Here is a 25,844-nt window from a genome sequence, read left to right as displayed (position 1 = left end):
GAGGAAAGGCCTCATCCATACCTCCATCCTGGGACTTGGCGTCAGACATGCTCTGGGTAGCACCGCCATCTCCCGCCGTATCAATGACGCCCTGGTTGATCTTGTGCTTGTATGGATCCAGGGCTCCCAGCAGCCCAAGCACTCGGATGGTCTGTAGGAGGAGAGTTATAAGGGGACACATTAAAGAGAGTCAAACCAAGGAAGAGTCAATGTACATTTGACAAAAGAAAGTTTTATTAGCGGCAACTCCGGAGCATGTCAGAAAGAGATAAACAAACAGACAGACAGACAGAGGACAAACAGAATTGGTGGTAAATTGATGTAGACATACATGCAGAGAGATAAAAGGTGAGATATAGTGATATATAAACAGATAGGTAGAAAACATATATTAACCCGTTGAGGACGAGTCGCGAGTATACTCGGACAAGCGTCTATGGGAAATGTGTGTTGTAGCAAAATCAAACCATCCTCAACGGGTTAAAGAGAAAGAGAGAGGGAGTGTGTGTGTGTAACAGACAGTACTAAGTGGTGGTAAGGAAAGTAATTCACAAGTAAAGTTATTAACAATGCAGCTTTACAAATATATATATATATATATCTTTTTCTCACCAATCTATTCCATTTTTCTGACTGAAAAAGGAAATTAACATACGCTGTTCAGTTCAGGTTTTTGCCATATGCTACAGATTCACTGCAGTTTTTATCGTAATGTACCTTTGTATGCTACAGCAACCCCGTGCTACTTGAACATAAAGTGGACAAAGCCACTTTGCACACTGAAGTCACTTCGGTGCTTTTGGCTAATCAAAACTCCTGATAAAACTGTTTTGACATTTTAACATCTCTCAAGAATGAAAGAGAATGAATGAAATAAAATGGAAAAGACTGTCTGCTCTCCTCTGCTCAGTTTTACAAAGTAAGAGAAAATGAAAGAAGTTGCTGCATAGATGGAGTACGAGATTATTTTACAACGTACCTCTCTCCTGAGGGTCGGTGACTGCTCCGTTTTCAGAAAGTTGAGGAGTACATCCAAGAGGTTTGGATACTTGTTGTAAGGCTCCACCACATACCCTGTGCTCTCAACTAACTGGCCCAGGGTCCACAAGGCAACCTATATGGAAAACAAATACAAATACAAAACATAGGAGCATATAAGGTAATTAAAAGCAATTCTGTGGATTATTCCATCTCTGTTTCGTCTCTATCACATAACCCACCTCCATCATCAGCGCACACAGATAGCTATGTGGCACGCGGCATGAACTTAATTGTATAATTGTATTCCAATAATCATGCAAACTGGCCCAGTCGTCAAATTTCTTGTGAGATGATATACTATCATCTTTCATATACAATATGTACTTTGATCTGTTTGGTAACTTGCATTTGTTGGCTGGTTTTCACTTTCTTTTTGTTGCCTCTTCTTGGTACACCAGGTTAGTTCCCCCCCCCCCCACTCTTGCTGTTGCTATTTGACTCTTTTCCTTTCTTTATCCCTCTGTTTTTTCTTTAGTCTTGTTTGATGTTGCCTCCCTATTCATCCTTATCCTTCACAGGTTGCCCCCTTGGTCTTCGGGATCATCACTGACCCTCCTCTGCCTTTTGTCTGTCCACCCTAATCCCCCTCCATTTATCTGTTGGGCTCCTTGCCGATGACCTCCAACCCTTCCTTTTGTTTTCTTTGTTCTGTGTCCCTAGCCCTCCCATGACTGTTCTTGCTGTGTGTAGTAGTCCTTGTATATGATTACTTTCCCTGCCTGTTTGTCATTTTGCCTCTGACAAAGATTCTGCTAGTATCGAAAGCCCAGGCCCGTTTTGACTCTAAAAATATTTCTACAGAAAAATGGAAATCAAGCTGAACATATCAAGCCCTTCAGGTTTGAGTGCACAAACAGGCAGATGAAGGAGTATTTTTCATTTTGTTTTGTTTGAGTGCTGACAGTCTGACAGTGATCTCCCTGCAAGAGGGTAAGTGTGGAGCCATCCATGTTTTGGAAGGAGTTTGGCATCTTACCTCCCTCTTTCTGAGCGAGGCGCTGTCCTGAAGCATCTCCAGCATGATGGGGCAGAGTTCATCCATCCACTTCTTCATCTCAATCCCGCTCACCTGGAAGACAAGACATAACTCACACTTATCAACAAACTCATGGCGATCAGGGAATGCAAGGCAATATTATATAGCTTCATAGCGATGGACTATTGTGTTTATCGTATTAACTCTGTCTCTGTCAGGGACTTTTGGCAGTGTACACAATAAAGTAGAGTTTTCTGTATCAATCAGCACTCAAGAGCACACAAAGGATTCAACTTGCCATGCTGAACCAAGTGCTGTGCTAGGTTCCCTAATCTGTTTCTCAAGCTAAAAAAATAAAAACTCTTTGAAATTCGACTCTTAGATTGATTCATTCCATGAAGTACAACACAATATGTTTGCTTATCTTGTTTTAGTTTGAAAGATCAATAGCTTTTCTTCTTCTTTTCTTTTTCAGAAAAAGCTGAAATGCAATTTGCAGCTAATACACAAATTCATTTAGTAAACACAATATGTTTCTTTCTTTTGAGTTTAGTTTACAGCAATTGTCCTCTGAAATAGTCATATTCTAAGACCTGTGTGTCTTTAACTCATTTTGTCAAACTGATAAAGCCTCAATATCACCACCTCAAAGAAAACTACACACATTATCGATGGCCAAAGACAAAGAGTATGACCATTTCATTTTTTTTTCCAGTTTGGTCCTCCTAATAATGCTGATATTTTCCATAATCAATGAACCAACATACATGTACACATATTTCACTATCAAACTGTATAAAAAGACATCGCTAATATAAACATGACAATCATCTTGACATCTGAACTCACCTGAGCCTGTTCTCCAATCGCAGCCAGGACGTTGATGACAACGCTGGGGTTGGGATCCGCTTCTTTCAGTTTAGGAACCAAAGCCTGTGCATCACACACACACACCCACAAAAAAAAAAAAAAGACAGTCACATCGTTTACAGAAGTTTTAGAGTCTACGCGCTTTACAAAGTCAAATGCTTGCAATGTCCAAAAACCTAGTGAGATATTGTCATGGGCCATGGATTATACAAAGTTTGCCTGCATAAATGTGCAAGACATATCAAGTATGCCAACAGAAATCCAACAATGAACGCGTGCTGACACATGCATGTGAAAGGTACATCAATTCTGCTACTTGTTTAAAATAGTTCATGGACTATACATAGACTGTGGATTTGATACAAACAGCCTTGGTGAATTTGAGCCATTAAAAGTTAATCTGTGCTCTATTTCCCCTCCCCCCAAATCACCCGGCCATCTCCCATACCTTGAGAATGGGCTCCATGTAGGGGCGGATGAGGCGCGGTGCGTTGGAGACAAGGTGGGCCAGCATGCGGGCACTCTGCTCCTTGTTACGCCCCACACCGCTGTGCTCCAGCTCTGTTAGGATCTTGAGGACGATGGTGGGGAAAAGGTGGTCATTAGTGTATGGAAACATGTGACAGGACACCTTCCCTACACAAATTCTTCAGTTACTACCCCAAATTTTGGGGACTCGATCATATTTCACGTTGTTCTAATATTTCATGTTGTTCTCCATCAAATTCTTCAATTACAGGCCACACATCTTTAGGGACTTGTTCAGTTCACGGTTGTTCTTTAAAAAAAAAAAAAATGGTATCTAATACATTTGTACTGGTAAAGCTAAGCTACTGTACGAGCTGAAATTTTCGCGGTGGTTTTATTTTCGCGAATTGCTTTTGATTCGCGAAAATAACAACACGCGAAAATAACAACGCGCAAATAAGTTCAGTTAGACCCTCGCAACCGCGAAATTAACAACACGCGAAAATGTCCTTGAAGGACCAATTTGCGAAAATATCTGTACGCGAAAATTTCAGCTCGTACAGTATGTAGTGACAGCAGGTGCAAGACCATTGTCTTGACCAAACTTTTAATACATGTGATCATATAGCAGTACCAGAATATACACAAGACATTAGTTTTTTTTATCATTATGCTTTTAACATTTCACGAAGGTTCTAAAAACTGATACATCTAAAGAATCAAATGACAACTTAGCAAATACTTGTATTTGTTCTGCCAGTATTGAGATTGGAAGAATTTCCAGTAATTGATCTTTTGTATTCTGAGATCTATTCAAAGCCATTCCGCAATTTCCAATGGTAAAGAAAAACAAAACGCTACCTGTATTAGTGTCTTCCTCAAGGAAGGCATGACGTAGGCGGGGTTGAGGTTGCTCAGTCGTCCAATGGTGCACATAGCCAGCTCCCGGATTTCAAAGATTTCATCGTTGAGGGCAAGGAAGAGGGCACCAAGGTTCTCCGCTTGGGCCAGGTGCCCGTCGAAACGCTCGTCAAGAGAGGCGAGGACGCAGTACCGAATGTCCGGATCTTCATCAGAGGAGTGAAAATTGCATTTATATATACCATCTCATGGAAATCACCAAAACAAAATTCACTGATAATCAATACATGTACATAACACAAGTCAAGATATTGTGTTGTCAAATTGCAAGTACACTGCAGAGCAAATCTTGTGGACATGAATATAGTACAGTTCTCCAGCGCTGTCATCACATCAGCACATATTTCACTGTTATATCTGATTGAAGTGTTTCATCATTCGCCAATGCTAGACATAATTTTTAAACTCATTTTCTATTTAATTTCTTTCTTTTTTTTTTCAGCTTGGAGTCACGAAAACCAGACTGAATCCATTGTAAAGGAAATTTACATTCATGAACACTGTAATGATAGTAAACAGGAAATGCTGTCCAATCATTTCAGTTTTCAAGTTCATTTTTATCATTAGTGCTTTTTCTTCATCATCATCATCACTGCAACTACTACAGTTACCATTCTAATCCTCTCAGCATCTTATTCCTCATCACTTTCCTATTGAAAATATCTCTAATGTCTACACTCACTTTGTTTCATGAACTCATTTTAACCATGTTTCATAGTCATCACTGATATCATGTGGATGATACCCTTCAAGAATCAAAATCTTTTAAATCTCACCAATATAAACATCATCATCATCACAACCACCATCATTGTCAACACCACACCACTACCAACACCATCACCATCACCGTCACCATCATCACCCCCACCACCACCACCATCACACCATCATCATAATCATCTTCACCACCATCACCACCACCAACACCACCACCACCACAACCATCATCATCATCACCACCACCACCATTAACACCACCACCATGACCACCACTTCCTCCATCATCATCAACATTATCATCATCATCATCATCACCGTCATCACCACCACCATAACCATCATCATAATCATCACAGTAAGAGTTGCAACCATCCCTTACCTGAGTCAGTAATGGCAACCACGAGCAGTTTGGAGAGGACCTCAGCAACAACTTGAGTGTTAGTGGCACTCACTGGGTGCGGGGCACTCCTTAACTGTATAATGAAAACGAGGAAAGGAAAGGTGGATAATGCATCTTTGCAAGATAGGTTTGGTTTTTTCCTTGACATTGAATATCAAAGTTAGAGTGTTTACTTTCTTCAATACTTTCTCTGTGAACTGGAAGATAGCCAGATGCAGAATGAGTAGAGAGGGGGTTAATATAAACAAAATAAATTACTTAAATAAAAACACAGAATTGCAGTAGTAGAAGTAGCGGTTGTAGCAGCAACAGGGGTACTTTCATTATCATCACAATCATCAGCTTCATTAGTGACAGTACAGCATTGGGAGTAGCAGTTGAATGTTTAGTACTCTGACAGCTTTAACTTTGATGTATGCAGAAAATCAAAATTTCTGAAAGAACAAAGCCTATTGTGAGATATAATATTTTCAAACTACACGCAAACAATTAATATGTCTCACGTTGACAGCCGGTTGCAATAGGCTGGAGCACGTTCTGGCCGCCTCCATCCTGATCTCCTTGTGCTCGCTGGACAGGAAGTGGTCAGCGCAGTGCCGGACAAACTGGGTCAGGGAGTGACCCTCAAAGTCAAAGGTCCCCAGTGTCCGAAGGGCGAGGACGGTACTGGTGATGTCCCCAGAATCCGGTGAGGCCAAAGCTGTACCTACAGCATTATTGAAGATAGAAATTTGGGGTAAGCATAGAAAATCTTCAGGATTTTGCACTGCAAGTGTTGTGACTTGATAGGAGAGATCATAACCTAAATGTCATCAATAGGAAAGTCCTTGATACCTACAACCTTGTATTTGAAATGAGGATAAAGATTTCTTATTTCATTTACGCAGAAGAGCCTTGCTCAGGACTGATAAATCCATACAGCAATACACAATCAATGATGTGAATGTTTCTTGGTAAATGAATAAAACTCAAGGGCCCGAATTCACGAAGGTGATACAAATGAAACCATGGTTTAAACCATGGACAAAGACCATGAGGCGCCAAGTGTCGCACAGAATATTTCGTTACGAAATCGGTCATTTCGTCGACAAAATGACCATTTCGTTACCGAAATGCCCATTTCGTTAACAAAATTATCATTTTGTGGACAAAATGTTCATTCAGTTACAAAATGTTGTCATTTCGTTACAAAATAATCATTTCATCGACGAAATGACTGATTTTGTAACGAAATATTCCATGTGACACTTGGCGCTCCTTGGTTTTTGTCCATGGTTTAAACCATGGTTTCAATTTTACCACCTTCATAAATTTGGGCCATTGAGTCCTGTTTGTTTTCTCCCAAGTGCCATTTCAATTTTGTCAGCATCAGGGTACCTGGATGACCCAAAGTTGAAAGCACAAAAAGACCAATAACACCTAAGATAACATCACAGATTATTTTGAAAAGTATCCTCTTAACAATGAAGCAACAAGACATGTTACTTGTGTTACAGGCAACCATGTGAAATGGGTAGTCATTTGTCCTTTTTCACCACCACATTTCTATATGCGAATGAATAAGCAAGTCTTGTACAGCTGCAATCAAAATTTAAAAAAGAAAAGAAACCAGATATGAAATCCTCGAGACTATTATTGCCTTAATCCAAATTGTTGTCCAGGATAAGTGAGGCCACTCCTGCCTCTACATACTGTATCTCACTTCAATACATGATATGATCCACTGTATGTGAATATGAAAGCTAACAGTGACTCACAGCCAAAGAATTACACACAAACACACACCCAAACACACACATACACATACACGCAGACAGACACACAAACTCATCAACAGACTATAGCTGCTGAACCTGGAATTTTTTATTATACCGCTTCATCAACTCATTCTTAAAACTGCATTCTAGTAAACTGCAGTGGTTGGAAAATAAACATCAGCAAAATGACACACACACACAAATGCACAAACCTGTCTGTCCAGCTGGTGACATGAGCGCCCTCGGAGTGCCGGGGTGTCTGAGCGGCTTGTGCATGAGGACGAGGGAGAGCATTTTGAGCAGACCATCCTGGATGTCTTTCTTCAGCTGGGGGATCTGCTGGGCTAGGTCGTGCAGGGCAGCAGTCAGGGCGGGGCTGGATGAGAGAAAAGTGCAAAGGTGGTAATGATGATGATGATAATGATGCAAAGGAGGCAGATAATAATAAAAATAATGATGAAGACCACAGTGACGAAGATGAGGAGAAGAGCAATGATTAAAATGATGATGACGATGATGATGAAGATGATGATGATGATGATGATGATGATGATGATGATGATGATGATGATGATGATGATGATGGTGATGATGATGACGCAAAGGAGGCAGATAATAATAAAAATAATGATGAAGACCGCAGTGACGAAGATGAGGAGAAGAGCAATGATTAAAATGATGATGACGATGATGATGAAGATGATAATGATGATGATGATGATGATGATGATGATGATGATGATGATGATGATGATGGTGATGATGATGATGCAAAGGAGGCAGATAATAATAAAAATAATGATGAAGACCGCAGTGACGAAGATGAGGAGAAGAGCAATGATTAAAATGATGATGACGATGATGATGAAGATGATGATGATGATGATGATGATGATGATGATGATGATGATGATGATGATGATGATGCCGAGGAGGCAGATGATAAAAATAATGATGAAGACCACAGTAGTATGAAGATGAGGAGGAGGAGAACAATGTTTAGAGTGATGACGATGATGATGGTGATGATGATGATGTGGGAGAAAACGATGGTAAAAATTATGACAAAGATGATGGTGACAATGAGGAGTAGGAGGATGTTAATGAGGAGAAAGTAGAGGAGGATGAGGGATAGAGGAAGAGGAGGAGTACAAGGAGAGGGACAGGGATCGGGAGAAACAGCAGATGAGGTGAAAAAAAAGTAAAAAAAAAAAAGAAAAAAGATGATGTTATGATAAGATGACAACAAAGAACAAAATATGCAGATGAGGAAGAATAGCAATAGGATAGAACAAAATGGGGAAGAGGAGGGAATAGAGGAGAATAGGAAAAGAAATGGATGATGAGGAAGAGGAAGAGCAAAAGGAGTGGATGAGGGGAAATGGGCAAAGGACCAACAACAGATATTACAGAAGGGTAAGGACGAGTACGAGCAGGACCGAAAGGAGGATGAGATAAATTATTATCAACTTGGAAGATTACATGTATCTACTATCATCACGAATTATCTTATAAGAGCTTGGGTCAGGATATCTTTCAAAATATACTGCTAAAATGGCCTGTTCCACTTTTTCACTACATCTATTCTGTTCTCAAAAAGCAAGAATAACTGGTAGATGAGAGTTCACTTACTGGAAGCAACCTACACTGAGAAAGTCATCCGGGGCTTTTCCTACATGAATCAACGTGAACTTTGCACCAGAATCCCATGCACAGTGCACTTGGAGTTTAGCATCGAGAAAATCACCTCTGGGAATGTGTGGCAGGGCAGCCAAAGGCATAAAAACATGGGGGGGGGGGGGGGAGAAGGAGTGAGAAACATACATGTATGGTGTACGCGTTTCTCAACTCGTGGAAGGGGGTTAACACTTACAGCCTCTTCTCCACGGGCATCACACATAATGAGTGAGTATGATGAGTTCTCTCTAAATAGGTTTGCTGAACTCAAACTCAAAAGTTTGCTGAACTCATTTCTCACCTCAGCCCCACAGCCAGCATGGGTTCCAATAGTTCTTTGACCTCTCTGGCAATGGTTGGACCCACGGCCCTGGCAAGCATGCTGATGCAGGTGAACACGGCAGGGTCGACCACAATGCTCTTGTGTCTCCTGGATGGATGAAGAGAAAATAAGAAATATATTCCATGATTGTTTTGCACTACTGAGCTGTCATAGCTCTCTACACACCACTGCTATGTGTTAGGTAGGAAACAAAATCTCAAGCAAAATCAAAATCTCAATCTGAAAGGTGACATGCATCCTGTGCTCCTACTCTGTAAACAACACAACCCATGTATGTAGAGCAAAGTGGGACCTCAATAAAAAATTCTCAGTGTTCCAAAAATCGAAAATTTAACAAAGGCATGTGGACATTTGCAGATCTCAGTGCCAACAGCAACCACAACAAGCTGTAATTCTAGATTTTAATACTTAAACATGTGACCTATAGGAGAAGCCAAATACATACATGATGCAAGACAGAGTCAATGTCAATGAGACTTAATACTAAACTGGCAAAATGTAAAGGACAGAAAATCTACAGAATATCCCCATAAAACCATACCACATGACCTTTAACAGTATTACTTGCCTTTCATTGTGAAAAAAAAAAAAAAAAAATCAATGACACGACACAAAGGGAGCATTCTACATGTTCTTCTCTTATGTATGTTAAATGTCTTGAGCAGTACTCAAAGGCACAAATATGAGGGTTCACACAGGACAAGCTAGATAGTAAAGAAATCTGAAGGGAGACTGTAATGCTATGAAAGTGTCTGCCATAAAAGAAGGGAAAAATCAAACAAAAAAAACATATTTACAAAATTTTATTTGTACTCCCAAGAAATACTGCTGAAATGGGCAAAATTTCCAAACTCCACATCTCCACATTATGAAATATTTCCAGTGTCCAGCGACTAACCTGTGTGGAATGTCCTTGTGCGGAAGTGAGGATCTCACAATGTCCAGAATCTTACTGAGATGGTCAGTAATGTTCCCCTTGACCGCCACAGCCAGCAAACCTACAGCCTGAAAGGCATTGGACTTTTCTCGCTCCTGTGGACATTGAATCCAAACAACGGTCACAGTAAGTCCTAACCTTCAACACGATGTGTTCATGTCCACTCACATACAGTGAATCGTCACTCATTCATACTAAAAAAAAAATGTTACACTTATTTCACTGTGCATGCAATATTTAACAATCAATTAGCCAATTACATTAGTACATAGTGTGCCATAAGCTGTTTTTTTTCTTTTATTATATCTCTTTCTCTCTTTCACTTATTCTCACACCAACACAGGCATAGCCCCCCCCCCCCCCCATGCACACACTTCCTTCAACACACTTTGTTCATGTCTACTCACGTACAGTGAATCATCAGTGGTCAGTTATACATACTAATAAAATTTTGTGCCTGTTTCACTGTGCATGCAATATTTCACATATCAGTTAGCCAATTACATTCGTACATAGTGTGCCTAAGTTGTTGTTTTTTTCTTTTACTCTGTTTCTTTCTCTCTTTCACTTATTCTCTCACCAACACAGGCATAGCCCCCTCCCCCCCCCCCCCATGCACACACTTCCTTTCGTAATCTTTGATGATTTAACTTAATGGTAGCATAAAATATAATTTTACTTTGAATTACAATGTATTATGTTATAACATTAAAGAACAAACATGAACATTCCTCAGATATATATAGAAAATACAAACACTAGTAGATCATAAGATGTGGTACCGGTATACAAATCAACGTAAGATGGTATTCTAATTCATACCACACCCCTCCACAGCTCAACACTCTTTTTACCCCATAACCCTTCACCAAACACAGAAACACTAACAGACTCACACCTTCAGAATCTTTCTCTTTTCAAGGGCATTATGATGCTCAGTCCAACACATGCATTTTGCTGTTGGTAGAAACAGGAATATGTCCACAAATCCCAAAAATAAAGTGTATGGCCACAGGCTTTGACATTTTCATAACAATTTCCTGTAAATCTCCCATGTGGACCAAATAAATCAATGACTTTGAAAAATGCTTCTGTATTCTTTGGGTGTTTTAAAGAAGACATGTTTCTACACTATCAAAGAGACCAAGATTTTGTATACAGTACATACCCTTCTCAAAGAGATCAGCATGTAGTTCACAGTGTCATCCAAATAGCTGAAAGAGATATAAAACAGAAGAGTAGAAATCCATATGACATGATACAGGAAAGGAATGAGTGCAAATCTGAGAGACGCATGCCATATCATCTAGGCCTTATTTTGTAACCACAAGCAATTTCAATATTGCTAAATGAATTCTGGACTCTGTTCATAAAGACTGATCGTAAGATTGATCTTACGATTGAAGCCATTCAAAATAGTTACACTCGATTTGCTGGTAAACCGGTGCTTCATATCAAGCATAAGTATCTTTATGAAACAGAGTTAAGATCAGGAATGATCGAGTTCACCGAGTTATGCTCAATAAATTGAGCGTAATATCAATCGTACACGCAACTCTCTATGAAACAGTACACTGGTCTCCTAAATACTGTAAAACTGGATATTTTCGCGGTGTGGAAATTTTTGCACATTTCGCGCAAACAAAAAAGTGGTGCAAAAATCAAAGCACATGAATATTTCACCTGCAATATGTAACATATGTAACAATATGTAATATCAATCGTACACGCAACTCTCTATGAAACAGTACACTGGTCTCCTAAATACTGTAAAACTGGACATTTTCGTGATGTGGAAATTTTTGCACATTTCGCGCAAACAAAAAAGTGGTGCAAAAATCAAAGCACATGAATATTTCACCTGCAATATGTAACATTATGTGATGCATTGATTCCACAAAATGAAAAAAAAAAATCATCTCACTCAGTAGAGTGTGAAAAATTACTTGCGGATAAATATATCGCAGTATTACAGTTACAAACTGTAGTTTCACAGTAACATTGGAAGAACTCACTATGAGACAAATCTCTTTGGCTCAAAGGCCGCCAGCCGTGGCAGCAAGTTGAGGAGTGTCTGCTGAATCAACGGACTCCGGCTGTTCCGGAACTTCAGGACTTGATGACATACCTGTCAACAAACAGCAGTAATGAAAATAAACAAATGAAGAAAGATCTTTTCTGTGTTTTCGCAAACATAAACAAAATGATACGGCAAAAGCAGTTCATGGCCACCAAGAGAAGGAAATCATTGCAGAGTTTCTGACACCTATTCGCAAACATCACGTCTTGATGTTGTAGTGTTGTTTGATATCTTTTTTTTTTTTTTTTTTTGCTTGCACTGTTCTTTCTGTGACAACACAAACAAACATACAAAAATCAGTTGACAATGAAAAGGAGTGCTTGGACAAAGTGAGAGTGGATTAATGCAACCTTTGAATGGAAATAAAAAAAGGAATGCAGAACTCTAATTTGAAAGAAGGGAATGCTTGGTCGGACTCACAGCATCAAACTTCTGCTGCATGAGCTCCTGGCAATAGCGACTCTCGGTGATGCGAGGCTTTGGCTGGATACTGGTGCTGACTAGGGACAGGGGGCTGGCCAGACCCCGCTGAAGGTGAAGGCTGTGGCCTAGCTGGGGGCCAGGCGGGGGCTTGGCCTTGCTGCTTGACGAACCTAGCTCCTATGGGGAAAAGAAAATGGGCATGATCGAGTACTTGCAGAATTAGACACAGGTCATTCATAAAGCATTCGAGCATCGCACTTCCCAGCACTTCAAAAAATGCACTAAAAAACAGCAAAACACAAATGTGTAATGATATGATTAATGGAATCATAAAGGCAAGATAGAAAGCAAATTACACTACTTGTGTAAGCATAAAATACACTGTAGCAGCACAATATCATAAGGACATATTTCTTAAGCATCTAATTGCTTACATTCCTTGCCATTTTCACTCAAGTGACATATCAGATGACATGACAACAGATTCTAAGCAATTGACATAAGATTAACTACTAGTGAGAAATGTACATACAATTCATACATTTCTTAAATCCATCTACAACTAAGAGGCTGTGTGTACACACTGAACTGAAGTATTTTTATTGTAAATCATACTAGACAATTATATTGACATCAAAACTGGTGATTTGTTTGTTTCTTTTTTTCCTTTCTTTGTTAATTTATTGTTTTTTGGGGTAAATGGTAGAAACTAAGCTATACAATGTATGTTTCTTCATGACACATTGTGCACACCATTATAATCATGAAGAGGAAGTGGTGCAGTGCATAGAATATCCAATGTTGTAAACTGCTCTTGCCATTTTGTGTCTACATAGAGAGGACACATTTCAATTTCATCCTCACACATTTCTGGCCTAGCAACAGCAAAGAACTACTGTGTATGATGATGTTGAAGCATTACATTTTCTTCTGGACACAACTTGGAGCAAAGAAAAGTCAATTTGAAGACACCATACCTTAAAGCTGTGCTCGTGCTGGGTCTGCTGTTGGGATATCTCTTCCATCTCCTGGCGTAGGCGCTGCACAATGGGAGGTAAATGGGATTTTGAGTCAATGAACAACTGAAGTTAGAGATCATTGTGTCACTATGTGCCGAGTTGAAAAAAAAAAGAGGATGCATCACCACAGAACACACAAACTTGAAGAAATGATACATAATATTCTCTTATCTACCAAATGTTATACAGGAGGGGACTTGCAAATGCGAGTTCAACAGTTAAAAGCTAACTGATTTTAACACCTCAGAAAAGCTTATATTCAATATATCTTGGCACTGATGACTGAAAATACAAAGAATTTTTTTTTTAAAGTAAAACAGAAATTGCATCAGAACTGTCAGCAAACTGTATATCAAACAAGCATCACTGATGTACTTTCAAACTGCATAAATTGAAAACTAGATATATCGCTACAGCTACACATATGGCCTTTTTTACGATCAGTGGTGTAACTTTTGTACTCGGAGGGTCAAAATTTCAAACAAAATATTTTTTCATTATTCTGTTTGATTCCTGTTTGAAAGTATTCAAATTTTTGAAAAAATAACATTTCAGACCTTAAAGCTGAAGGGTTATTGGTGTAATTTAAGGAAAACCCTGGCACCTGAAGTAAATTTAAGCAAAATTTTGCTTTCATGAATTGCACCATATTGACAAAACTCTGTAGTCAAACTTCACCAGCAAAGTTTATATGGTTAACAACAATATATAGTTTGTGAATCAAAACTATTTGGGGGTTGAATAAAAAGTGAATTAAAAAAAAATACATGAGATCTATAAATTTTTGCTAAAAATACCAATTGACATGTAATTTTTAATATTTCAACTATTTATTGGAGGGCAGGCCAGGTCAAACTCTTACTATGACAAGTCTTTAAGAAGGGCTACCTTCCTATGTAGGTTAAATGAAATTCCAATCATTTCTTTAAAACTTGGATTTTTCACACATGGATGTTTCGGAGGTGACAGTTAACATATTAGAATGTTTCGGAGGTGACATTAATATTAACACTCACTTTTTTTGAGAATAAGTGAGAATAACACAAAAACTTCTTCTTTTTATCAATGTTTCTAATAATTATAACTCGAGAACAAGAAATTAACTCCTGTTTCAAGCAGATAAACCACACAGAACAAGTGTTTTTTTACACTTCATTAATTAGCACGGGTACCGGTAGTTTGCCTTCCAATTGGACGAAGGATGTAAGCTAGATATTGAAATCTTAAGAAACATGGCATTCCATTTTCTACCTTAACTTGAGATGAGGGTGTGAGATCATTTTAGTAATGTTTCTTTGCTCTCAGAACATTTTATTCCACAACACCAGGGAAGAATCACTTCGTTTCGGAGGTGACATTCAATGTTAACATTGTTTTAAAATATTAATTTACAGTAAGAATATAACGGACATAAACTAGATATTGTAACCCAAAGAAATATGGCATTCCATTTTCTACCTTAAATTGAAATGAGGGTGTAAGATCATTTCAGTAATGTTTCTTTACTCTCAGAATATTTTATTCTACAACACCAGGGAAGAATAACTTTGTTTCGGAGGTGACATTCAATGTTAACATTGTGTTCATGTATTCATATAGTATGTCCCCCCAAAAAAATTTGCAATTAGACTTTTGCATTGATAGCACCCAATATGATTAAATCAGCTAAATTCTACTTTGGGGTCTTAAATCATAACATCTTAGCTCTATTTTGCAGAATGCCCCAGTCAATTTGGTTACGTGATCTCAAAGAAATGTGGATTGTTATAAAGGATGTCAGGAGTCTGATTCTTCCAAGTTTAGCACTTGGATGCTCTTGGAACTGCATGTTAATGTGTAAACACTTGCAGAACTTGGAGGGAAGGGATTCCTCACATGCTCTACAAAAATCCTAAATTCTCTTTGACCTTTGAAGCAAATTGAATGGGGTTTTCTGTAAGGTGTAGGCAATGAGTTAAAGTTTCAATCCCTCACATTGTATTTTAGATTGATTCACTATCTTTAAAGTTATCATTGCGGAGGAGGATACCACTGTAATTTTTTGGCGGGGACATACGGTATGAATACCAAAAGCAAAAATTCTTATTTGACTTGTGTACGTTTTTGTTTGCACATAGTTTTATAAATAGATTAATTCAAGGATGTTCATGAATTCTTCATCATCCTTGATAGCCACCATACAAATGTTATAATACTGGTGAAAGGTGTTTGGTTCATCTGGAATAAATTTTCTATACACCAGATTCATTTAAGCTGTTGACATTACTAAAATATATTTTACATATCATTTTGAATTGATTGAAAATTACCTGCAAATCATGCATATTTAACAGTCACTTTTGAGAGTAAAAAGTATAAGATAAGAAAAAACATTTTATTGTTTTTGGGGTGACACAACACAGAGACAACCCAACTTCTCAGGTGTTAACTATTTAGTGAACATTCATGTCTTTCCTCATGGCTTTAATTTTCAAATATAAGCTCTTTCTTTCAGTTCTTACTTGTTATTTTGATTGTTTGTTCTCTTTCATGATAATTGATACCAGCTCATATTTTGTTTGAGATTGTAATTCATACTAATCTTTAACAGGTTTTTACAGTTTGGTTAAGACAACAGTTTGTGTTTCCCAGCTGAAGAGAGCAGCATAATGCTTTTCTGTGAACTTGAGGGGAAAATTTGTTTTTGTTCAGTAATTTTCCTCATCAACTTCACAGAAGGTACCGGACACAAACTGGTCTCAAATAAACCTACAGCTGTACATCCGTGTATAAGGGACCGAAACTGGAAAAGGACAAGTTCACCTCAGTAGACATGAGGGTTGAGTAAATATAGCAATATTTACCCATCAGTGAGAGTTTGAGGAAAGTAAGGCAATCCATTCCAGAGTTATGGATTTTTAAAGTTTCTGCTCAGTCAAAGCTGAATGAGAAGACTTAAACTATAGCTTGTGATGTCACATGTGTACAAGGATATAGAGAAAGTATCAAGAAAATTCAACATTCTGTATTTTCACTTTTCTTGCATAACAAAAGAACACATGACTTCTCTCTTTTGGAAGGCAGGGTGAATAATATTGCCCTAAAAATACATCAGAGCAAGTTGAAAAAATGTGCACTTTTTTCAAAAAGTAAAATTTTGTAAAATTCACTTATATTTTCCTTATATCGTTGTATGCATGTGACATCATACACTGTCGTAGTCGTCTCATCCAGCAGTGATTGCGCAGATATTTAAAAAACCCATAACTTTTGAATGGATTGTCCAATTTCTCCCAAACTTTCAATGATATGTTATACTAATGTTGTTGCATTCACTCAATCCACATGTATATGAAAGTGGACTTGTCCTTTAAGAAACCATTTTCTTTTCCTTGAAATTCCAGTTACTTAAAGCCAAATTCTGAGATAAAACATAATAACAAAACAAGGAAAACACCTCATAAAAATTATACTGAAATAGAACTACAAATCTTGTTTTTTTATCTTTCCCTTTCTAGTCCTCGGGACTTGTTCCTCTGTTCACTTTAGTTGTCATATAACTTGAATAATCTTAAAAAAATACAATGTCATAAACAGTTGGTTCAACTTGGAAAATGTAATAATTATTGTCATATTAAAAAAAAAATCACATACTTTTGTTTATAATTACCACATTGTACGTGGAAAAACAACAACTAAGAATTCAAGAACAAGTTGTGCACCAGCTATAGGCATTTGGCCTTTTTGTGAAGTTTGATTATTTGATGATTTTTTTTTTTTTTACATTCTTTTTTTTAATGATTGTGGACTAGGGCATGCATGAACTGCCACATGTATCACTTTGGTATCAAGGGAATTCTGGTGAGCTTTGTATAAACAAGTCACTTCTGTTGTGAGGATTTTGTAGATATTAAAAGTATTAGAAAATGTTAATAGATAGTGAAAAGGAACTGAAGTCTTGCCTTTCACTATCACATAACAATATGGTGTTAACAAACAATGTCACCTCCGAAACACAAGAAAAAGCAACCTACATGGAAAGCTGTGATTGGTAAATCTTCACAACTAAATTGCTTGTTGGAAATCAAGCTTCTAAGATGAAAGCATCTATATGTTTACTTAACTAAAGCAGGAGAAATGATCTTGATTACAATATTATATATACAACAGAAGGGTGTATTTTGTGCATTCTCATTGTTAAAAAAAGTGAAAAAATGTAAATTTGCCCTAAAACGTACAGTCTAGCAACAAAAAAAAGAGTGAGAGTGTGGTAGTTGATTTCTTCACTTTGAGACTTATGTTACTAAAATAAATGAAACCATTGGTGTACATGATATGGTTTCTCTTCAACAGAAATGAACAAAAAATCTTGTTAACAGTGTTTTGTCACCTCCGAAACAGTAATTTTTAGTTTTAATTGGATCTTTTTTTAATCCCTAGAAAATTCTCACTTCCTGTTGCCATATTACTATTGTCATCCAAAAGAGATTCCTGTCAATTGGGCAGAATCAAACAAAATTGCTTTGTCTTCAAGAAATTATCAAATATAATATGCTTGTTGTTTCGGAGGTGACAAGTGTTTCGGAGGTGACAAGTGTTAACGGAAAATTGTAAATTGCTCCGAAATGAAAACAACAGGCTATATTTCTACTACCTTCCTTCAGAGATAATGTGAGGGGATATGTTACATTTTTGCAAATGTAATGTATAATTGATGTCAAGAATAAAAAAATTAAATACATAAATCTGTTGTCTCGGAGGTGACAGAAATGTTAACGGAAAAGTTACATAAATTTATAAACGCTCACCAAAAAATGATAAGTTATTTGAATTAAATAATCTTTGGATCAAAGTTAAGTCAGATTGATTACTATTCTGTTTTGATGGAAATTAGCAAAGTTGAATTTTATAATTGTGAACAAGAGCTAACTCAAAAGAGGGGTTAATTGTTAACGGAAAATGTCACCTCCGAAACATAAAGTTTGGACAATTTCAGTATTTAAAGAAGACAAAGCAGAACCTGGTAAACATAATAGTTCTTAATGTTGGATACCTGTCTATCACAACAGCAACAAAAATAATGAAAAGGAATAAACAATTTAATATGCTAGCTCTGACAAAAATACTATGTCAGAGTGAGTACACCAAATGTGTTGGATTTCAAGCATGTAAGTGCCTGCCACATCTGAAAGAAAAAGAGAGGAAAGTTCATTAAGGTACCCAAGGTAGACACTGTGGGTGGTAAGTTTATGAGAAAAAATAATGCATATCTGTCAGTGTATAAGAAAGTTATACACCAATTAGTGCCAACACTGTGTTTTACACCACTGATTGTAAAAATGGCCATATGCCTCCGCCATAATGCATGGTTCTCCTAATAGGTCTATAGTACAATGTCTTGACAATGTGTGATGACAGTTTCACACAATTGGCAAAATATTAAAATGACAGGTTTGCCACAAATGTGCTGAATGTTCACTTTCCTAGAACTAGGTTTAATTGGATGAATGATTAAAACGTCAGAGTGCAGGTATTTGGGGGAACTGATGATTTTCACTTGACTTTTGACCCTTTTACAAGTTTATGCATTGAGTAATTTTCAAGGTATTGAGAAAAAGTATAATTTCAGTATCAAATTGTAAAATAGTATTATCGAAACCTGGCCTTTGACCTTTGACCCCACAGTTCCAAAGAGAATCACTGTTAGGTAGAACATGCATAAATATGTAAAATTCATGATAATACCTTGAGTTACTTTTGAGATATAGAGGAAGAAGTGCAATCTAGCACTTTCACTTGACCTTTTGACCTTTGACCTTTTGACCTTTGACCTTTAGGCAAGAAACTTCCCATAGAATATATATTGGGTTATACATGCATACATCAAGTTTTAAAAAAATCCTTCAGGCATTGCATAAATACAAGTAGTGATATTTTGAGGAGTTGACCTTGACCTTTGACCCCCTGACCTTTGACCCATGACACCCAACTTCCCTAGATAATCACTGCCCATCGGTACATGCATATATACTAAGTTCCATGAAGATACCTTGAACCATTTGCGAGATATGGAGAAAAACATGAAATTTCAACCTTTTTTTCACAAAATAACCTGTGACCTTTGACCTTTGACCCCGTGACCCTAAAATCGAAACAAAGTATTATCCCCCCAGGATATACCCTCATACCAAGTTTGATGCAAAACCGCCTCATGGTTCTTGAGATATCGACAAAAACAAAACGGGACGGACATACGGACGTACCGACGGATGGACAGACGGACGACCCGAAAACATAATGCCTCCGGCCACTTTGTTGGCGGAGGCATAAAAAAAATACAGATTTGACTTTTTGAAAGTTTGCCACCATCAGGTTAGAGGCGAAACAGGGAAATACAAGAATGATCAGTGACAAAAGAAAAGTGAGATACATTGTATCCTACTAACTCAGTGATGTGAAGGTTAAAAAATGCATCAAAAAAAGCAAGTACATTCCCCTCCCCCCCCCCCCCCCCCATCCTCATGCCCCCCACCCCATCACACCCCCTCACCTCCCCTTCTCGGCTGCTGTTGCGAATGAGCTCGTTGATGATCAGGAGCGACCCGTGGGTGCGGTCATCTCGGTTCAGGCCTTTCTCCTTGGAGCTAACCTCTTCAAAGCCCTTCTCAGCCTCCTCATAAGTTTGCTGCCGTAGAGAGTGCACATTCATCAGAAGTCAATACTTTGTTATGGTTGGTTTTTTATCACCTCTTCAGCACTTGTGTCATGCAAATTTCAGATTGCAAGACTAGATCATGAGGCATTCCCTGATGTTGTTTCGATGTAATGATGTAACCTCCTGACTAAAGTAGGTGAAATCTACATGCACCTCTGTAAAGGCAAAACCTCTCAAGTGTTTACTTTTTATCAAGTGAGCAATCATCACTGTCCGAAAAACAAGAAATCAGACACACAAAATGAGGATTTTATTTTTCACTCAACTGGTCTGAAATTATATTTTGAGACAAAAGTTAATTAGGGCACACTTTAAAACAAAAGAAAAAAACAATAAGACATAAGTGATAAATATTTTGCATGGGGTTTACAGAACATGCTTAGATAGAACCATCAAATTTGCTGAGTATGAACACCACCAAACCAATTCACCTTGTACCACTGTGGTTTCTGCATCTCTTTCGTTTCCCTCTGGGCTGTTAGCTCCAAGCAGGCTCTCAGCGCTGACACCGCCGCCTCTCGAATGGCTTGCTGTGACAGATCATGATATGAGATTAGGAAGATGTCAACACATTTGTGCTTATGACTATCCGTTATCTTCTATTGTCATCATGTACAAATACCCTGCACACAATATATCACAGATACACAGACTTTACCTGTCTACCTGATATTTACCCGTTGAGGATGAGTCCCGAGTATACTCGGGCAGGTGTCTACGAGAAATGCATGTTGTAGCAAAATCAAACCGTCCTCAACGGGTTAATAATCGTATGCCAAAATCTATGTGCTCCATCACACCAATGTCTTTTCATTAATCTGATCTAATTTACATTAGTCTACCATCACGGAAAACATCATATAGGGTGCATACACATTGATGATAGTGATGTTTACACCATGGCACACAAATAGTTCAGTATGTGAAGCAGATTTATTTCACATGTTGTTTCAGCAAGCTTACATACATGATCACTTGAAAAGACAAAATGTTTGAATAATAGATGTGGTGAATGTATCGTGAATGTACAGTTTATGAATTTGAATGAATACAAGATCTTCTGTGTACCAATAAAAGCAAGTCATTCAAAACAACTCACCTTTGGGTCTCTGATGGCATTGAAGATGTTGTCAAAGAAAGATTGCACTTGTTGAAAGAAGAATGTTGGGGTGTTCTCTGCTAGCTCACGCAGAACCAGGACCTGAAACATGAGACAAGCAAATTATACATCCATTTTAAATCAGAGTATGACCTCAAATAGTAGGGAGGACACTTAAAATTTGAGTGTCCTAAATCAAACTTCACAACATACTGCGGTCACAACAGCAGAGACAGCAGCCGGCCAGTTTGAGAGTTTGTTACTATCAAGTACAAATGTGTATATCATGTTATGAAAGTCAAATTTCACTTCTTCTTTTTTTTTCTTTTCAAGCAAATAATCTGTCAATTTGAATTAACCTACATGTACACCAAACATGTACAACTACAAAATAACAACTATAAACCACTCATCTTCCTGAGTGGGCTGATTTCTATTAAAGCATTTATCTAGATTACAAGTCTTCTCATGAATAAAAGATGGTATGGAGTCCTAGGCACAACAAAGGTTGGCAGTCACATCCACAACAAAGATGACATTCTAAAACAGGACAAAATATACAATATTTGCTGGAATAAATGTAGCTTAAACAGGTCATCTTCTGACAGTCATATCAATTCCTCTTGTAGATAACTCCACTGAAGAATCTTTGAAATAAAATTAGCTCTGCAACTTACAGCAGCATGTCTGCGTCCCTCTTGCCTGTCCCCGCCCAGCCACTCGAGGGCTCTCTTCACTTCAAAGTCCACATACTCTGGGGTGAAGGTGCCTCCCGCCAGAGCCAGGTGACCAATGGCTTTGGCCGCCATCTCCATGACAACGACATCGTTTGAGGGCAGCAGGTTCCTCAGGTAGTTGGCGAATCTAAAGATTCTTGTGGCATTGTCTCCATCTATCCCGATGAGGCTCACTGTAAGAAATGTTAACAGTAGTAGAAACGAACATCAATTCCTTGTCACCACTTAAAGCAGACTAACAATTAAAAGTTCTATGACATCGGCCAATGTAATGAGTGGATGTTTGCATAATTTGTGCAATCTTACAAAGTTTAAGTTTGTTTATGATTTGACTTTTTTTTTTACTTTCTTTCAGCAGCATGCTTGTTGGTACACTACAATTATTGTACAACATCCCCACCACCAAGGTTCGACCTCCCCTGCCAAGTTTGGACTGTGCCCAAAAATATTGGTTTCTACTTTAGAGTCTACATGTAGCAAGCGGTCACATGTTGCAAAGCATTGTGGTCGAATTATGGCCAGCTTGCATTACAAATTACCACCACAGCTGAGCTAATCTCAACAGCTAGTACAGAAATATAAATTTAATTAATAGATCTTAAAGAGTAAGGTGTTTCAACACTTCCTAGACACCCGGTCTAGTCCCAAGAAGAATTATGACATCACAATGGACTTGCGACAAGATCAGGAGGCAGACCACAACACTCGCTTTACATAAAAGTTTTAGCCTGCTAACATCAATCACATTTTTCATTCACATTTAGACGAGTTGTAAGTAGATCCAAATTTACTCAGCTCAGCAGGTCTCTCTCTCTCTCTCTCTCTCTCTCTCTCTCTCTTATTTATCTAACTGTTAATAGAAGTTTCTACCTGTTATAACGTTAGAGGCACAGTCTGCAAAATGCAAGTAGCTAAATTCATCATTTTTATTAAGCAATAACTTGAATGCTTGAGATGTGATAAAAGGGTAAAACTCTTACCAATGGCTAGAATGCCACCTTTCTTTTCGTTGACGTCCTGACTAGACACTAGCTCAAAAATATGGTGGTTCAGTTCGTCCATGAAGGAGGTGCGCTCGTCCGCCGACACCTCCCGCAGCTCGGTGCTGACATAGTGTTGCAGGTTTTTGGCTGCTCTCGTGCGGACATCGTCGTGCCGACTTTTGAGACCCCCGATAAGGCTGTTCATCATCGACATGTTGCCAATCAATCTGAGCCTCAATTCACACCATTACCACATCGGGCCAGCAACACATCAATAGTTAGAGCTAGACTGAGTAACGTTAGCGTCTAAATTCTAACGTTAGATGTTCTTGAGCTGTTGAGGGTTGACCTACCCAGGTCGATAGTGCGCTGTCCTCGCATGAGCTGCAGCGCAGCAGCTGCCCCACGACAAAAAAGGCGTTTCGAAAAGGGCACCGCTGTGGCGCTGATAAAGTTGTGATCACACGATTTCCTTGCAATTCCAAAGGCCAGAATTTGCGCCAGACCATCCCTTGCAAATCCCTTTGCAAATGGTCAGGGATCTGAAAGAAGTATTCTTTGGCTTGGAGAGTTTGCAGGGTAAGAAAGAGCTAGATCATAGTCGTCGGGCACCACTTACTGACTGCACTGATAGGATCACAACACTGGCTGGAACAGGAAGGAGTTTGACCATTGACCCTTGACCCACATTTCCGCCGGCTACATGAATCCCGAAGATTTATACGTGATCTACTAATCAAATTAGATGCTTGAAAGAGATACAAAATGCTTTGAAGTCAGTTTAGAGAATATTTATATACTTCTCAACGGAATTTCGATAATGAGAAGCAAGTGTCCTCTGCAACATGTAAGATATGACATATCATTATCATCTGGCGAATTATGGGGATCACGTAACTTTCTATCTCCCAATGTGCACACAAGGGCGCGGCCATATTGTTGTACTAAAATTATTTTTCATTCTTTTGATTATTAACAATTTTTGCAATATCAGAGATACGATAACATAGCAAATAATATATTAGATGTACACAAAAATAAATTTATCTTTATTTTCCAAAATGACATATTCTAAGCAGCATGAAGGTGCGACGAATTTCCTCTCTATAACTCATCACGAGTGCACTGCGGAGTAGAGTTAGTCGCCTTAATATGCCGACAGCGTTTTTACCTTTGCCAATCTACTTTGTCTGAATTACTATAGTGAGTACTGACTTCACAAAATGCGTGGATAGAAAGTTATAAGTCGCGGATGAATCGCTTAACGAGCTAAGTGTTGTAAATTCTTCATCCCTTTAAATGTATTAGATAACCCTTATAGGAATGTGAATCGTAACAGCGGGCCACACAATTTTCAGTTGATGCAATGGAAATGAATTGATATGAGTATATATTTCCGATATTGACGATTGAGCATAGGAATCTTGAAAAAGAGTGACTATCAATCAAAGCAGTAACATTAACCTTGTGCATCGTTCGTCATAATCTTTAGTGGTTTATTTAACTATTGTTAATTCAGTTTTTGGTACAAAGGGAAAAATTGCAGGAAGATAAATGTACTACTGAGTGATGATACCGTTTTATCTGGCATATTCTCAAAGAACCATATTATCAAACAATATTAAATCGGCTTTAACCATGTTTTATGAAAATATACAGAGAAAGAATATAATCAGGTGATTTTAGGTTAAAGATGATCGCTAGGCCTATTTACATTAATTATCACACTCATCAGTTCCAATTTACAAGGGAATTCGTGTTATCAATAACTTGCCTTAAAAAATCTTGAATGTTATATTGAAAAAAAAAAAAAAAAAACACGAACACGAACACATAATAATAATATGTCCCGGGGCCACTAAAAGTGGTGTCGGGCCACCAGATTTCGAAAAAAAAAAAAAAAAAAAGGTTAACGTTGCATGATGGCGATCGGGCAGCTAAAATTCAAAGTAAATGTTTATGTTGCCTTTTTATCGGGACGTAATTACATTTTTTTCTTCTTGCCACCAAAATTTTAAATGTTAATACTTTTAAAGCCAGGCGTATTCTTTGAAAGACTTGTGAAATGTCTACTTTATGGGATATAGCTATGAACATGCCAAGAGAATCACTCTACAGCATTATAATTTCCAGTGTGTAAAGTACACCAATACAAACAGGAAACACCCACCCACCCCGAAAAGTTCAGCAAATTTGTATCATGTTTTGTTAATTGAGGGTCTTCTCGGTGTTTATATATCAGTAAAATTGGATAACAGAAAGGTATACTATCACTATAGGACGGATCTCGTTTTACCAAGTTGGAACCTGTTTACTTATAATTTATGATAATAGGCTTTAAAATATTTGCTTTCCATTATTATAATAATTCCGCTTATGAAAAATCCGCCATGTTTCACTTGTCCTTGAGATTTTGTAGCGCGTCAACAGACCTTTTCCATTCCTTTCCTTTTCCTTTTCTTTCTCCATTCTTCCCTGCTCCTCTTTCCTCGTTCTTCGTTGTCCAGTAACTGTGCGTGTGCTATTTTTCTTCATTTCTGTTATTTCTGTGTTTTGTGTTGTTATTGTTGTCGTTGTCGTTATTGTTTTGTGTGGCCGCGTGTTGTCTTCCTTTTTTGGTCAATTTCCTGGCATACACGGCCAAATAAAAAAAAAATAAATGTAAACAAACATGTGCCATAAATGTACTATGTTAT

General features: G+C 38.0%; 1 protein-coding gene across 1 annotated transcript in view; it reads right to left on the bottom strand.

The window, feature by feature from the left end:
- LOC140239051 (serine/threonine-protein kinase mTOR-like) overlaps positions 1-23,654 on the bottom strand; it is a 243,344-nt gene extending 219,690 nt beyond the window's left edge. Inside the window, exons 1-20 of the mRNA XM_072318948.1 lie at positions 23,146-23,654; positions 22,106-22,338; positions 21,429-21,530; positions 20,761-20,859; positions 20,165-20,299; positions 13,594-13,656; positions 12,614-12,793; positions 12,129-12,241; positions 11,282-11,327; positions 10,075-10,208; positions 9,135-9,263; positions 7,369-7,532; positions 5,903-6,105; positions 5,379-5,472; positions 4,217-4,422; positions 3,336-3,458; positions 2,867-2,950; positions 2,018-2,110; positions 980-1,114; positions 22-151 (exon numbers count right to left, since the gene is read on the bottom strand). Of these exons, the coding sequence (XP_072175049.1) occupies positions 22-151; positions 980-1,114; positions 2,018-2,110; positions 2,867-2,950; positions 3,336-3,458; positions 4,217-4,422; positions 5,379-5,472; positions 5,903-6,105; positions 7,369-7,532; positions 9,135-9,263; positions 10,075-10,208; positions 11,282-11,327; positions 12,129-12,241; positions 12,614-12,793; positions 13,594-13,656; positions 20,165-20,299; positions 20,761-20,859; positions 21,429-21,530; positions 22,106-22,338; positions 23,146-23,362 (2,683 nt within the window). The 5' untranslated portion in view covers positions 23,363-23,654. The remainder of the gene's footprint in view (positions 1-21; positions 152-979; positions 1,115-2,017; positions 2,111-2,866; positions 2,951-3,335; positions 3,459-4,216; positions 4,423-5,378; positions 5,473-5,902; positions 6,106-7,368; positions 7,533-9,134; positions 9,264-10,074; positions 10,209-11,281; positions 11,328-12,128; positions 12,242-12,613; positions 12,794-13,593; positions 13,657-20,164; positions 20,300-20,760; positions 20,860-21,428; positions 21,531-22,105; positions 22,339-23,145) is intronic.
- Between the last annotated feature and the right edge of the window lie 2,190 nt (positions 23,655-25,844).

The sequence above is a fragment of the Diadema setosum genome, chromosome 15, assembly GCF_964275005.1.
Source record: "Diadema setosum chromosome 15, eeDiaSeto1, whole genome shotgun sequence".
NCBI lineage: Eukaryota > Metazoa > Echinodermata > Echinoidea > Diadematoida > Diadematidae > Diadema > Diadema setosum.
The sequence above is the reverse complement of the archived record's forward strand: the minus strand, read 5'-3'. Positions and strand labels throughout refer to the sequence as shown.